At 40.8% G+C, this 16,248-nt stretch overlaps 1 protein-coding gene across 5 annotated transcripts in view; it reads left to right on the top strand.

Moving 5' to 3' along the window:
- Positions 1-4,403, top strand: part of LOC115169735 (cadherin-18) — a 90,429-nt gene extending 86,026 nt beyond the window's left edge. For all 5 annotated transcript variants that reach the window (XM_029725649.1, XM_029725651.1, XM_029725650.1 and 2 more), the window contains 3 exons: positions 813-927; positions 2,961-3,224; positions 3,618-4,403. In XM_029725649.1, the coding sequence (XP_029581509.1) occupies positions 813-927; positions 2,961-3,224; positions 3,618-4,144 (906 nt within the window). In that variant the 3' untranslated portion in view covers positions 4,145-4,403. The remainder of the gene's footprint in view (positions 1-812; positions 928-2,960; positions 3,225-3,617) is intronic.
- Positions 4,404-16,248: the final 11,845 nt, after the last annotated feature.

The following is a 16,248-nucleotide window of genomic DNA, read 5'->3' as shown; positions in this document are numbered from 1 at the left end:
TGAACAGTTGATGTTGAGATGTGTCTGTTACTTGAACTCTGTGAAGCATTTATTTGGGCTGCAATTTCTGAGGCTGGTAACTCTAATGAACGTATCCTCTGCAGCAGACGTAACTCTGGGTTTTCCTTTCGTGTGGCGGTCCTCATGAGAGACAGTTTCATCATAGCTTTTGATGGTTTTTGCGACTGCACTTGAAGAAACTTTCAAAGTTCTTGAAATGTTCCACATTGGCTGAACTTCATGTCTTAAAGTAATGATGGACTGTCATTTCTCATAGCTTTTTTGAGCTGTTCTTGCCATAATATGGACTTGGTCTTTTACCAAATAGGGTTATCTTCTGTGTACCACCCCTACCCTGTCACAACACATCTGACTGGCTCAAACGCATTAAGAAGGAAAGAAATTCCACAAATTAACTTTTAACAAAGCACACCTGTTAATTGAAATGCATTCCAGGTGACCTCATGAAGCTGGTTGAGAGAATGCCAAGAATGTGCAAAGCTGTTATCAAGCCAAAGGGAGGCTATTTTGAAGAATCTCAAATATAAAATATATTTAGATTTTTTTTAAAACACCTTTTTTGGTTACAACATGATTCCATATGTGTTATTTCATAGCTTTGATGTCTTTACTATACAATGTAGAAAATATTAAAAAGAAAGAAAAACCCTTGAATGAATATGTGTGTCTAAACTTTTGACTGGTACTATATATAGATATATATACATACTGTACATACATACATACATACATACACACCCCCATTTCCCTCTCCCTCTCTTCCCCAAACTCCTCTCCCTCTTCTCTGACAGGTGATCCAGACAGTGAGGCCATCAGACAAGGACAACTTTGCAAATGGACGATTCTCGTTTGCCCTGCCAATTGACCTTCCAATCAATCCTAATTTCACCCTGATGGATAACGAAGGTAGGCTGGCTATTGTGGTTTTGTGTGGCAATGAAAAAAATGTGCACAACATCAACCACCACCAGGGATTCTGGGTGTGGACAGATATTTGTGGCAGATACTCTGGAGTGGCATTACAAACACAAATATATCTAGTGGCGTTTGTTGTCTAACAGCCCCATTTACACTTTCTCCTCCTTTGAGACATATTTTAATATAAAAGGGAAGGACCTGCAAGGGTGTTTCCTTGGTAACAGACAATCATTTTCCTCGTCCTTATGTAACAGTGTAGGTTCCGTCCCTCTCTTCGCCCCAACCTGGGCTCGAACCAGGGACCCTTGCACAAATCAACATTTGACACCCACTAAGCATCGTTACCCATCGCGCCACAAAAGCCGTGGCCCTTGCAATGCAAGGGGAACAACCACTTCAGGTCTCAGAGCAAGTGACGTCACCGATTGAAACGCTATTAGCGCGCACCACCGCTAACTAACTAGCCATTTCACATCGGTTACACTTATATTAGCTTAAGGCTACTTGGCTGAATTCAGAGAGAACACTGTTTTTTTATTTTTTCCCTTGTCTGAAAACCCAATAGCTCCTTTGGCAGATCAGGGAAAATCTCGAGATTAAGGTAGACTTCCAAGACGGATGACAAAAACATGTAAGATGCCAGACAGAGGCAGTGAGCTTCCACTGAGTTTTGTATCAGCGCTCTGTGCTCTCGGTGGTGGTATAGCCTAACACTTAGCTTTTATCCCCTCCCCGACTGGCCCTGTTTTCCCTCAGGCGCTTGTTCAGTGAAACCACATTTTCACTGATGTGCATTATGCCTATGTTTACACATACAGGAGCACCAGGTAGTACTCCTCAGCTAGAGCTAAAAGGAACACTGCTGCATCAGTGCACTGATTGGGTGGTAGTAGGATACTCTTGCTCCCTCAGGCTGTGGAATCTAGTAGATGTGGTTGTTATGTTTTGCTTTTGGAAGGTTTTGATTTCCAAAATTATTTAATATATAATCAGTGCCCTGTGGTATAATCTGGATGATTTCCTGACGTTCACCAACTGATAGTCATGATTGATATTGCCAGAAATGCCTTGTGAATGCAGTAGAATTTTACAGACCTACAGCAGCTTACGCTCCAGGATGTGTTAGAGAGAAAGATAATAATCTATGATTTCCTCTGCTGTAATCATAATCATTTGGAGGAAGAAAGAAGCTGGGAGGTGGCTTTATATTCTATTGTCTCCCAAATGGAGGATGAATGAGAGATATATTGGTTCTTTTTTGTTTACCTGTTTCCTCTCAGTGGGCGAGGAGGTACAGTAATGAATTTTGACTTGAAGCTTGTGGGCCAGCGCCCCTGCATGCCAATAGGAATCCTATGTAAATGAACGATTCCTCCAATGCACCTTCCCATGGGCTCGCTCTGTTGGAATACATTTGTTGATATCCAGAAGGTTGGCCCCTCCTCCTCCCCCCACCCCACCCCTCTTTCCCTGTCTCTTACCATCCCAAGTGACATGCTTTATCATGGCTCTGTGCGCCTGGGGGAAAATGAATCTGTATTGTGAAGAGGAGGGCCGTGATTGTGCATACAAAAGTGTGGCTCTGGGCCGTGAAAATGAAAATCTGCTGGAGCCTCTCCAGAATGAGAAAAACTATGGCAACAGCCGTGCTGGGCTGGATAGAATACTGTTGGCCGGTTTTAATAAAGCCTGAAGAGGCCGTCGCTATCTGTCCCCAGTCTTTTCTAATAGATAGCAGTGGGGAACTATGGGCATCCTCTGCAATGTTGGAGAACACTCCTCATATCTCAGGGCAAGTTATTTGTTGTACTGGTCTTCTGTTCTCCCTGTTCTCCGTGGTTGCATATGTTATTTCAGGGGGAAAACAGGTCAGGGCAACGTTCCTTTAGATGGTATATTTTGGAAAAGTAAATAAAATGATGAAAATACACATTTTGTAGTAATGTTTGGATCCATACTTATTTGTCAATACAATTATACGGTACATTCAGTGTATTTTAAACTTTGTCATTCTGCTCCAGACAACACTGCCAGCATCGTGGCGCGGAGGCGTCAGTTCAGCCAATCGGAGCAGGATCTCTATCAACTCCCTGTGGTTGTGAGGGATGGAGGAGAGCCTGTCCTGAGCAGCACCTCCACCCTGAACCTCCGGGTGTGTGTCTGCCAGAGAGGAGGAGGTGGCAGCAGCAGGGTGAAGGCCTGCCGAGTCCCGGCCTTCCTCTCCACAGCAGGCCTGAGCACCGGGGCCTTCATCGCCATTTTGCTCTGCATCATCATCCTGCTGGGTAAGAGACAAGAGAGGGGGGGAGATGTCATGGTAGGGAAGAGAAGATGGGAGAGAAGGGGGAAAGAGACAGAGGGAGGGAGAGAGAAAGAGGAAGGGATAGAGATGGGTAGGAAGAGATATTCCTGCCTGTGTGTGTTTAGTCAACCGCTTAGAGCCACACTCCAGAGCTGGGGGAGGGGGAGAGAGAGAGACCTTCTTGCCTTGAGGTAGAGATAATGAAAGGCTTCACACCAGCTGGAGGAGTAACTCTGGCTGATTTGTTTCCAGCAGCTAAGGCCACAATTCCACTCTCAAATCAATGCATTGGAGAATAGGGTGTGCATTTTGAGCCTGTAATGACATATTGTAAGTCGCTGTGGTCTTGTCCCCTCTCCTCTGTCCTATACTGTAGCCATCGTGGTGCTATTTGTCATCCTGCGGAGCAAAAAGGGCAAGAAGGAGCCGTTAATCATCTCTGAGGAGGACGTCCGGGAGAACGTGGTCACCTACGATGACGAGGGTGGGGGCGAGGAGGACACAGAGGCGTTTGACATCGCAGCACTGCGGAACCCCGCCGGGGCGGAGCGGAGGAGGCTGCGGCGGGAGGTAAGGCCGGGGACGGAGGGTTGGCTGGTGGCCTGCGGGCCCCAGAGCCCGTCCCTGGTTCTGCTGGATACAGAGGATATGCATCATGTCATTAGACAGAAAGTGGTGGAAGCTGACAGGGACACCAGCGGGCCGCCCTATGACTCCCTCCAGACTTACTCGTACGAGGGCCGTGGCTCTCTCACGGGGTCGGTCAGCTCTCTGGGGCTGGCCCAGGTCCTGCCCCCAGAGATCAGCTACAGTGACCTGGAGGACTGGGAGCCGGAGGGTCACACACTGTCCAGACTGTTCGAGACAGAACTCTCTGAGACAGAACAGACCATAGCCCCGTAAAACATCTGTCCTCTTCAATCCCGTTAAAGGTTAACCTAACAATACAGAGCTATTTGAGTTATAGAACTTGTTCCGTTTTGTTGTGGAATTGACTGTCATTTTACGCTGGGCTCTGACAAGTGAAGTGGGGGAAAGTATTAACATTTTTGGAGAAAAACAAACCCCAAAAATTATGAAGTTGTTTAAAAAGGAAACTATTTTCCCTAGTGTATATTTTTATTTATAAATAAAGTTCAATGATTCCGGATAAGTGAATTAATATGCAAGTTATGTGTCATGATGTATAATGTGTCCGGTTCCATAGGCGTTGTCTCCTTAGTACCAATGTGGTAAGTCTCTGCGTCAGTATTCATAAAGTATCTCAGAGTACGACTACTGATATATGATCAGGTAGGTCCCGTCAGTCCATATTATCAGGATCATTATGATCTAAAAGGCAAAACTGATCTTAAATCAGCGCTCCTACTCTGAGACGCTTTCTGAATATGTGCCCTACAACAGTAACCAACAGTCTTTCAACTCTTTCTTTAGTTAACCAATTTAAATTTGTGTACAGCTCCTCAAAACTACATCAGAGGAGCAGAGCAACTTTTAATTGGGAAACAACACCATTCTATGAATGATAATTGGATCCAAATGCTTTGGTGTACAGCTTTTTATTACTTCCTGGGGATTTATAAATCAGCTGTGAAAAGGTCTTGTTTCCCGCTCAGTCTTGATCAATTCCCAGGAGAGCTCCATAAAAAAAGCAACAATAAATCGTTCCTTAATGTCTTTAATAATAACAGGCGATGAGGGGACTTCTATTTGAATTACTGGGCTATTTTTACAATACAATATTAATCATGGTTTCATGTTCTTATAATACACATAAAACAGGAATAATGATAATCAAGTAAGATCTTATCCATTAACTCGCACTATGTCTTATATATCATATTGAAATGATAATGTGTCATGACACTACTTTCATTTCATTTAATATGATAATACAGCTAAACAGCCCATAAGACTATTCCACACCCACCTACAATAATACACAATAAGCTGCATTGCAAACATTCCTACTGTGCTGCTTATTCACAGCAAGATAATTAAGGGAGACAACTGTGACCCCCCCCCAAAAAAAGAATAATTCTGTTGCCATAATGGTTGTTAGATTATGAATAATGCATTACTATATATATATAATTGCATTCTATCTGAGAAGGATGTTTAAAGGTTATGGAGGGTAAATAGCATCTCTGCGGCCTCCACAAATGTGATTACTTGTCCAGTTCCTTTTACCCATAAAGGAAACCCACCAGATGAACTGTTATGACAATTTTGCTTTAAGGTTGTGGGATCATCAAAGAGCTGATGATAAAACGAGTATCCTGGTGAATCCCAGGTAATACGTTCTAATACAGTATAGATTCCTGTATCTTAGCGTTAGATGATGCTATATACTGTACTTCCTCATGAATTAAAGGGTCTATCATCAGTTGCTACATCAATGTTTGGACTTATAAAGTAATGTACCCAATGATTCTTGAAGAATATACACTACATGTGCAAAAGTATGTGGACACTTGCTCGTCAAACATCTCATTCCAAAACCAAAATCATGGGCATTAATATGGAGTTGGTCCCCCCCTTTGCTGCGATAACAGCCTCCACTCTTCTGGGAAGATGTTGGAACATTGCTCCGGGGACTTGCTTCCATTCAGCCACAAGCGTTAGTGAGGTTGGGCACTGATGTTGGGCGATTAGGCCTGGCTCGCAGTCGGCATTCCAATTCATCCCAAAGGTGTCCCTGCCATACTACAGCTTTGGCTGTATGCTTAAGATCCAATGAGTAGAATAGTAGCCATTTTTTAATAGGCCTACTGTTAAAGGGATAGTTCGCCCAAATGACAAAATATCATATTGGTTTTCTAACCCTGTAAGCAGTCTATGGATAAGGTATGACAGCAATCCATGGTTTGGTTTAGTTTCCCTGGCACTTTTTCTGCATGCTAATGTTTTAGCATTTGTGGCACAAATCCCATTCAAGTCATGGTACTGATAATAGCATTTTTCACACATCATGTTCAAATCATCTATAAGTGACTTTGTTGAGCTTCACAGTCAATTTTCTGATTATGTGGACATAATGCGCGGGATTTATGCCACAAATGCTAAAACGTTAGCATGTGGAAACAGTGCCAGGGAAACTAAACCAAAGCATGGATTGCTTTCATACCTTGTCCATAGAATGCTTACAGGGTAAAATATTATACTAAAACAAATGTTTAGCTTGATGAAGGCAAGGTGTTATAAATCATATAAAAAATATTTTCTGCATGGAACACAACTTGCCATTGTTGCCACAAGCTTAAAATAGTCAGGGTTTCTGAGGTTGTTTACCTGGGGGATTTTAGAAATGTATACTACTTTACAGCCCTTGTCACTTTACCTCCCTCTCTATCATAAGACTAGCTGCTGTTGCTCCTGAATCCTGTCTTTCTTTCAGACAGCACTGTATTCTGTAGCTACACACTCTCCTATTGTGCAAATTGATTAGACACACGTTTAACTACAAAAGTAGACCATGGACGAATGCAGAATGTCACATGCATGTATTTCATTTGATCCCCCTCTGCGTAAGTAGTTGGGGGAATCAAACAGTGATGAGCTGTTCTACTACATAGACCAAGGCTGGAGTGCTGTAATTTCCCATGCTGACTGACAGCTACAGTGGTACTGGAGCTAAGGCAAAGACATTCTCCATGCTTCTGTTAGACATGACTGCTGGTATTAGAAATAGTAACCTACATAATTGTCTGTCACTATTGGCCTTTGGATGAGAGGCAAATACTATCCTTCTCTGCAAATAGAGGGTTATTACTTACAGGGACAGTTACGGCCTATTGGGGGATGTTGTTTTTGCCATAATTCTGTTGAACAACTAAAATAACCACCTACTGAAAATATACTTACTTGTATGGTATATCTGATTATTATTCATTAACATTTACATTTAAAATGACCATGGGTTTCCACAATCTACTAAGACACGCTTATCTGGAATGGTGGTGTTCCTAACCAAATACAGTGGTGGAAACAAATAATTTACAAAAATTGAATAATTGAGTCTGGCCCACCATTCCAGAAACACTATGTTGCTGTTGCATGTTGACTCTGCCATGCCATCAGTCATCAGCGAGGTAATTCATCTGAGGATTGTTTGTATTCCAACCGTCATACTCAATCTGTGAACTCCATTCATCAACACCCACTTTCCTTTCCCCATCATATGGAATACCCTGAGGTGGGCTGTTTGAAGCACAAATGGACCTCATATGGTCTTAACAAGTTTGACACCATAGTAAACCTTTGCATAAGGCACACTGTGCGGAGGAAAACATCTATTGATACCAAAACACCATCTGGGTGGGAAGTATGTTTCTGCATACTGCACAGTACACATTGTTTCAATGATCAAACTAGAAGGTACAGAACTCCAGAAAATATTACGAGCCACTAAGATGTACTGTACAGGATGTGCGCAATTTTATCTCACATGATTAAATCTCCATATTTCTGCAGCAAAGTGTGCAGTCAGGTAAAATATTAGTGCTATTGCTCCAATTAAATCTAGGTGAGGCCAATAGTTCAAATTATCTGCACCAGTGGAGGCTCCTCAGAGAGGAAGAGGGGGACCATACTCTTCAGTGAATTTGTGAAAAATAAAAATAGTGAAACATTAAAAAAAGTTTCCCTTTCTAGATAAAACTATTCTAAACATATTCACATCACCAAATAATTGATTAAAACACACTGTTTTGCAATGAAGGTCTACAGTAGCCTAAACAGAACTCTGTAGGGTAGAGCCATGTTGTAGCCGGAGAACAGCTACCTTCTGTCCTCCTCTGGGTACATTGACTTCAATACAAAACCTAGGAGGCTCATGATTCTCACCCACTTCCATAGACTTATACAGTAATTATAACTTCCGGAGGACGTCCTCCAACATATCAGAGCTCTTGCAGCATGAACTGACATGTTGTTCACCCAATCAAAGGATTAGAGAAGGATTCTAGTATGGAAAGCATAAGCTACAGCTAGCTAGCACTGCAGAGCTTAAAATGTGGTGGGTAGTTGACTCCGAGAAAGACAATAGTTTGAACAGTTTTTAACAAATTAATTTCTTCAAAAATGAAGATAAAACAAGAGCGAGAGAGAAAGCTAGCTATATTTTGTTGTATTCTTTTCCCACTTTCCCTTACTTAGCTAGCAAATGCAGATAGCTAGTTTAGCCTACTCAAACACCTGGCTCAATCAGAGAGGGATGCTATGTTACCTAGCTTGCTATGGCTATCCAACACTGGAATTCTTCCAAGTCAAGGTAAGCTTTTGGTTTTATTAATTTATTGCCACCGGTGTAACTGCTTGCTGACTGTACACTGTACTGCATGATTGTAGTGGGTTTACTAATGTGTTAGTTATAGCAGTTATGCTGACTATGACGTTAGCTAGTATGGTGACAAAGATCAAGTCTGTGTGTAGCGGTTAGCAGTTATGATATGAAGGTTTGGCTTGGATTTTTTTTTGCCTGGTCACAGGCAGCTGATGTCCACAAGCGAATTGAAAAGGTGAGGGGAGGAGAGTGCTTAGATGTGATTTATACAATGATCAAAGGGATCATGCTGTTTTTATGTGGCTGCTATGAAAGTGAACTGTGTTTGCATTTGATCAGTAACGTATTCATTCCACCGATTCTGTAGAAAAACGTTTCTTAAACGGAAGCAAACAGAACAAAACAGGGATAAACATAACTGAATTTGTCAAATAGAAACTCTAGTTTGCAACTTTTGGACTAATGATTACACCCTAGATCAGCTAGATGCAGGCAAGCGTGTGCAAGGCGGTATTTAATGTCTGTCACCTTGATTACTCAAATTTCTCTCGACCTGTGCACCTACGTTGTAAACATTTATTCATAGGCTAGGTTGTAGCAACCTCATGATGGGTATTGGGAAAAATGTTGTATCATGTACTGTAGTAGCCTAAATCTATCAATGTTACATTGAATGGAATATGAATGACAGTCATCCAATATGCTTTAATAGAAAAAGGCCATAATCGTCCTCCCTTGTCTTAAACGGCAGCGACAGCCACTGATCTGCACATTGTTGATGTGCATGGGGCTCAGGGACCAGACCAAGACAGAGGGCGTAGGTAGGAGTAGTCATCTCTGAGAGGGCTTTGGCTCTTTGATATGGAAGGGTGTGCAGGGTATCCTGCTGCTTGGCCTTGAAGACAGACAGACACAGGTGCATCGTGGCTGCCTGGGTGAGGAATTAGAAGGATTACTCTCTGGCATGTCTCCACAGCAGGGGACAGGGGGGAGGGAGGGAAGAATGGCAGGCACAGAAGCAAGACAGGTGGTTCAGACAGGATGGAGATGGAGTCTCTGATGAAGACTGACGCTAGGACAGGAAGACAGCACCTGACCAGCTCCAATGCATGGGAATACCTCACAGTAGCAATAGCATCCAGGTACAGGGTGGTCTGATGGTCAAAGGTTAAGGTAGGATTGTGGGTTCGATTCCTGCTGGGGCCAACCATATGGAAAATGTATGCATGCATGACTTTAAGTTGCTTTGGATAAAAGCATCTGCTAAATGGGATATATTATTATAAATGATGATATTATATAGAATACGTCATCCTCATGGATATCAGGACTATTCTGCGAGTTCTACCTTTACATAGTGTACACAGCTCTAGTCTAAACAATGTATGAACAAAAAATAACACATTCATTATTTTAGTTCAGGATTATGACAGCTCTAAGTCTATTGTATATCTGACAAAAAAATAAAATGGGAGAAAAAGATAAGATTTGTGCAAAAATGATCATCTTAGTTTTTTGAAACGTCAAAACGTGATTCAAGGATTCAATTTCATGACCTGTTTTTAAAAATATATATTGTACAGTGAAGTCAAGGACAAATAACAGAATGCCACTGGAAACTGAGTGGCAACAACTTCAAAGAAAATGTCAAAGGAATCGATTGGGAACGGAAGGATGAGACGCAATGATGCAACGTAATTGATTTCATTATCATGGAAGCGTGTAGTTTACACTTTTTTGAAGCACAACTTTCAGTCGCTCTCTCTCTCTCCACCACTGTAACTTCCTGAAAGTTGATGAAAGCAACCTAGACTTTACCAAACCAATTTTGACAGGTGGTATGAAATAAGATATTTTGTCTTCTTTTTTTATGCTATATGTTAGAAACTTTGCTATCTTTAAACATTTTATATTTTTCTCTGTCTTATGTCTGATGAGGACCGATTGGTCTCCTGAGGGAGCAAGAAGGATCTGAATCAACCAAATGATGAACTAAACTAACTGCATTAAGAACAATTTTGACAAGTTCTTAATTATGGACGGCAATGGAAAGTATTGCCGTGACATTTCAAAGAGTGGACCACTTTTGTACATGATTAACATTTCCTCTAGGAAAAAAAGAAAAGAAAAAAGCTTTTCCATTAGTATGAACAATTTCCTCCTTGACCAACTTATGCACGTCAGGGTGGCTTTCAAGCGCCAGTTGTTCCATTCGAGCCTCCCATGACCACCTTCAATGTCTCTGCATGAAATCTGGAGACACTGAAAAAACACTATATAGAGCAATTTTCACATTAAAGTCTCAAATGCTTAACTGTTGTAGCCTATGTACTTTCATGTTCCACTTACGAGAAAATGTCTAAGTGTGTGCACTTACAGGCTCTGAAGCAGTCCAAAGATTGTATAATGGCAATTTTGATTTGACCTAATTTTAACCTTCTGTTATAAAGAGCACATGTTTAACTTCATAAAAGACCTGTTTCCCCATTTCAAGTTAAAGGGAAACTTCGGGATTTTGGCAATGATGCCCTTTATCTACTTCCCCAGAGTCAGATGAACTGGTTGATACCATTTGTATGTCTCTGTGTCCAGTATGAAGGAAGTTAGAGGTAGTTTCACAAGCCAGTGCAACTAGCAGATACCCATAGACTTCCAGTCATTTCGTTACCGCTAGTTAGCAATTGCGCTAGCGCTAGTTGGCAAAAATGTATTCATGAGTTCATCTGACTCTGGGGAAGTAGATAAAGGGCCTCATTGCCAAAATCCCAAATTATCCTTTTAAATAAAAGTGCACATTAAGTGGCAAATAAAGTAATAGGGTTGACTGTAACAGGGTTGACAATTTCATCTTAAATCAGCCATGAATCTCCTTCTGACAAGAAGAACGGAAGCTTGATATATGCAACAGGGAGTGGCAGTTAGTTTCACCATATTAAAACGAGAGTTCAGTTCACTTAACAGGGTAACAGGGTTGACCTTAAAATGAGGGATAGACGTAAATGAATCACATGAAATAAATTATAATCTTCAGAAATGACTTTGTCAAAGCACCAAAATAACTAGAGCTTTACAATTATGGTGAAAACTTGGAGAAATGTTGGGGTTAATTGGGTAAAAATCTTCCTAGAAGTCACAGGGTGCCTGAAGGTGGGTCAAAACGCTGAATTTTGGCACTTTAGCAAGCCTTTATTCAAATAAAAATTTGGATTTATAGAGTTTTACATGTGGTCTATATTAAACGGCACTTCAGGGAATATAACAGACTTTTTAAATTCAATATTGGTGTACTGTACAATTTCTACATAAAATATCAAAGGGGCGCAAAAGGCACTCATTTCATGGAACGACACATAAATTACGTTTTTAAATGTACAGTGAGCAGTTTTGCTGAGCAGATTTCATGAATGACTGGATCCAGCAGTAACTCTTCCAAACTGTATAGGCTATTATGAACTCTTGCATTTCCCGCTCCTCCTCTGCTACTTATAGTATCCTACATATAGGTTAAGCTCAGAAACTGCAGGGTGGAGGTACTGTTTGATACTGCTGAGATGAGAATGCATTAAATACTGCAGAAAGAGACGTTTCTGAGTGCTAAGCAGAACTGGAGGTGTCTGCATTGCACTGGCCCACACATGCTGCTGAGCTGTAGCAGACTGTGTAGTGGTAGTATCATGTAATCATTCAGACTTTATTTCACAAGGTTTAGAAGTGGATAGAATGTAAATTCATGAAACCTAATTATGCAGTTGTGATCTTACACTTTCAATGTAAGCAACTTCCACAAGTAACATTTGAATAATTCCACAATATAGCCATTGGAGAGAGAATATGGCCTTAGGATTTGATGGATGGGTGTAGTGCAGACAGTGGTGGAAAAAGTAATCAATTGTCATACTTCAGTAAAAGTAAAGATCCCTAAATAGAAAATTACTCAAGTAAAAGTGAAATTCAACTAGTAAAATACTACTAGAGTAAAAATCTAAAAGTATCTGGTTTCAAATGTAAGTACAGTGGTGGAAAAAGTACTCAACTGTCATATTTGAGCAGAAGTACAAAGTAAAGATAAATGCTATACATCAAATTCCTTATATTAAGCAAACCACACAGCACGATATTCTTGTTGTTTTTTTACAGACAGAGGCACACTCCAACACTCAGACATAATTTACAAGCACAGTATTTGTGTTTAGTGAGCACTCCAGATCATAGGCAGTAGGGATGACAATGCGTTATATTGATACTGTAGGTATGTGAATTGGACCATATTGCTGTCCTGCCTGAGCATTCAAAATGTAATGAGTACTTTTGGGTGTCAGAGAAAGTGTATGGTAGTAAAAAGTACATATTTTCTTTAGGAATGTACTGGGGTAAAAGTTGTCAAAAATATAAATACACTGAACCAAAAAATAAATTCAACATGTAAAGTGTTGGTCCCATGATGTTTCATGTGCTGAAATAAAAGATCCCAGAAATATTCCATACATGCAAAATGTTGTGCACAAATTAATTTACATCACTGTTAGTGAGCATTTCTCCTTTGCCAAGATAAAATATCCACCTGACAGGTGTGGTATATAAAGGAGCTGAATAAACAACATGATCATTACAGAAGTGCACCTTGTGCTGGAGACAATAAAAGGCCACTCTAAAATATGCAGTTTTGTCACAAAACAATGCCAGAGATATCTCAAGTTTTGAGGGAGTGTGCAATTGGCATGCTGACTGCTGTAATGTCCACCAGAGATGTTGCCAGAAAATTCAATGTTCATTTCTCTACCATAAGCCGCCTCCAACATTATTAAAAAGAATTTGGTAATACATCCAACCGGCCTCACAACTGCAGACCACGTTCATGGCGTCAAGTGGGAAACGATTTTCTGATGTCAATGTTGTGAACAGAGTTCCCTAGTGGTGGTTGGGTTATGGTATGGGCAGGCATAAGCTATGGACAATGAACACAATTGCATTTTATCAATGGAAATTTGAAATGCACAAAGATACTGTGACAAAATCCTGAAACCCATTGTTGTGCCATTCATCAAACGCCATCCCCTCATGTTTCAGCATGATAATGCACAACCCCATGTCACAGGGATCAGTTCACAATTCCTAGAAGCTGAACATTTCCCAGTTCTTGCATGGCCTACATACTCACCAGACATGTCACCCATTGAGCATGATTGGGATGCTCTGGATCGACGTGTATTTCAGCGTGTTCCAGATCCCGCCAATATCCACAACTTCGCACAGCCATTGAAGAGTGAGTGGAAAAACATTTCACATGCCACAATCAACAGCCTGATCAACTCTACACAAAGGAGATGTTGCATGAGACAAATGCTGACTTGTTTTCTGATCCACGCCCCTAACTTATTTTAAGGCATCTGTGACCAACCAATGCATATCTGTATTCTCAGTCATGTGAAATTCATAGATTATTTCCTAATATGAACTGTAATTTAGTAAAATATTTGAAATTGATGAACTTTGCGTTTATATTTTTGTTCAGTATAGTAAAGGAAAGTAGAGATACCCAAAAAAAACGACGAAAGTATTTTTACTTACAGTTGAAGTCGGAAGTTTACATAACCCTTAGCCAAATACATTTAAACTCAGTTTTTCACAATTCCTGACATTTAATCCAAGTAAAAATACTCTGTCTTAGGTCAGTTAGGATCACCACTTTATTTTAAGAATGTGAAATGTCAGAATAATAGTAGAGAGAATGATTTATTTCAGCTTTTATTTCTTTCATCACATTCCCAGTGGGTCAGAAGTTTACATACACTCAATTCGTATTTGGTACTTGGGTCAAACGTTTCAGGTAGCCTTCCACAAGCTTCCCAGAATACGTTGGGTGAATTTTGGCCCATTCCTCCTAATTGAGCTGGTGTAACTGAGTCAGGTTTGTAGGCCTACTTGCTCGCACACGCTTTTTCAGTTCTGCCCACAAACTTTCTATACGATTGAGGTCAGAGCTTTGTGATGGCCACTCCAATACCTGGACTTTGTTGTCCTTAAGCCATTTTGCCACAACTTTGGAAGTATGCTTGGGGTAAATTGTCCATTTGGAAGACCCATTTGCGACCAAGCTTTAACTTCCTGACTGATGACTTCAGATGTTGCTTCAATACATCCACATAATTTTCCTCCCTCATGATTCAATCTATTTTGTGAAGTGCACCAGGCACCCCCACAACATGATTGACGGTTGGGATGGTGTTCTTCGGCTTGCAAGCCTCCCCCTTTTTCCTCCAAACATAACAATGGTCAATATGGCCAAACAGTTCTGTTTTTGTTTCATCAGAACAGAGGACGTTTCTCCAAAAAGTACGATCTTTGTTCCGATGTGCAGTAGTCTGGCTTTGTTATGGCGGTTTTGGAGCAGTGGCTTCTTCCTTGCTGAGCGGTCTTTCAGGTTATGTCGATATAGGACTCGTTTTACTGTCGATATAGATACTTTTGTACCGGTTTCCTCCAGCATCTTCACAAGGTCCTTTGCTGTTGTTCTGGGATTGATTTGCACTTTTCGCACCAAAGTACGTTCATCTCTAGGAGACAGAACGCGTCTCCTTCCTGACCGGTCTGACAGCTGCGTGGTCCCATGGTGTTTATACTTGCGCACTATTGTTTGTACAGATTAACGTGGTACCTTCAGGCATTTGGAAATTCCTCCAAAGGATGAACCAGACTTGTGGAGGTCTACAAAAGGTCTTGGCTGATTTCTTTTGATTTTCCCATGATGTCAAGCAAAGAGGCACTGAGTTTGAAGGTAGGCCTTGAAATACATCCACAGGTACACCTCCAGTTGACTCAAATTATGTTAATTAGACTATGACATCATTTTCTGGAATTTTCCAAGCTGTTTAAAGGCACAGTCAACTTAGTATATGTAAACTTCTGACCCACTGGAATTGTGATACAGTGAATTATAAGTGAAATATCTGTCTGTAAACAATTGTTGGAAAAATGACTTGTGTCATGTATAAAGTAGATGTCCTAACCGACTTGCCAAAACTCTAGTTTGTTAACAAGAAATTTGTGGAGTGGTTGAAAAACGAGCTTTAATGACTCCAACCTAAGTGTATGTAAACTTCCAACTTCAACTGTAAGTATTTTGCACCACTGAGTGCAGATTTTGCATAGCCTAAATTCCCGATTGACTGCACAATTTCTTCCTCAAATGTAAGCATCTCTTTCTGACATCCCACATCCCACCTTCAAGACATTCTTTTTTATCCATGAAACATTTAGGATGAAGTCTTGATATCAGTGATTAACTTTTAAGAATGTCTAAGTTACATTTTAATTATTTTCAGCATGTTCTCAGACAGAAGCTCCATTAGGCCTCATGTAGGCATAATTAAATTCCATAGCAGATTCTGTGATTGGGAAATGAGACTATCATCACAATCAGCTATCTGTCTCAATGGCAATGACTAATTATTGGGCCACCAATAGCCCTAATGGACAACTAAAGAAAGTTTCACATCAGGGTTATTTCCTGGTGGCAAAGTCATATGACTAGTGGGGTTCTGTGTAGTGTGTAGTAACAGTAAGTACCCCCAGATTTTGAAGCAAGGCAGTTTTTCACCCTGACTGAATATCTGGGAATAGAATTGGATTATACTATACAGATAATCAGAGGCTAAAAGCCACCATACAGATTCCGTCATCAAACATAAAACACAAAGTGCTCTTTTAACTTTTGCTGTTCTAA

The sequence above is a fragment of the Salmo trutta genome, chromosome 31, assembly GCF_901001165.1.
Source record: "Salmo trutta chromosome 31, fSalTru1.1, whole genome shotgun sequence".
Taxonomy (NCBI): Eukaryota; Metazoa; Chordata; class Actinopteri; order Salmoniformes; family Salmonidae; genus Salmo; species Salmo trutta.
This window is presented reverse-complemented; position numbering and strand designations above follow the sequence as displayed.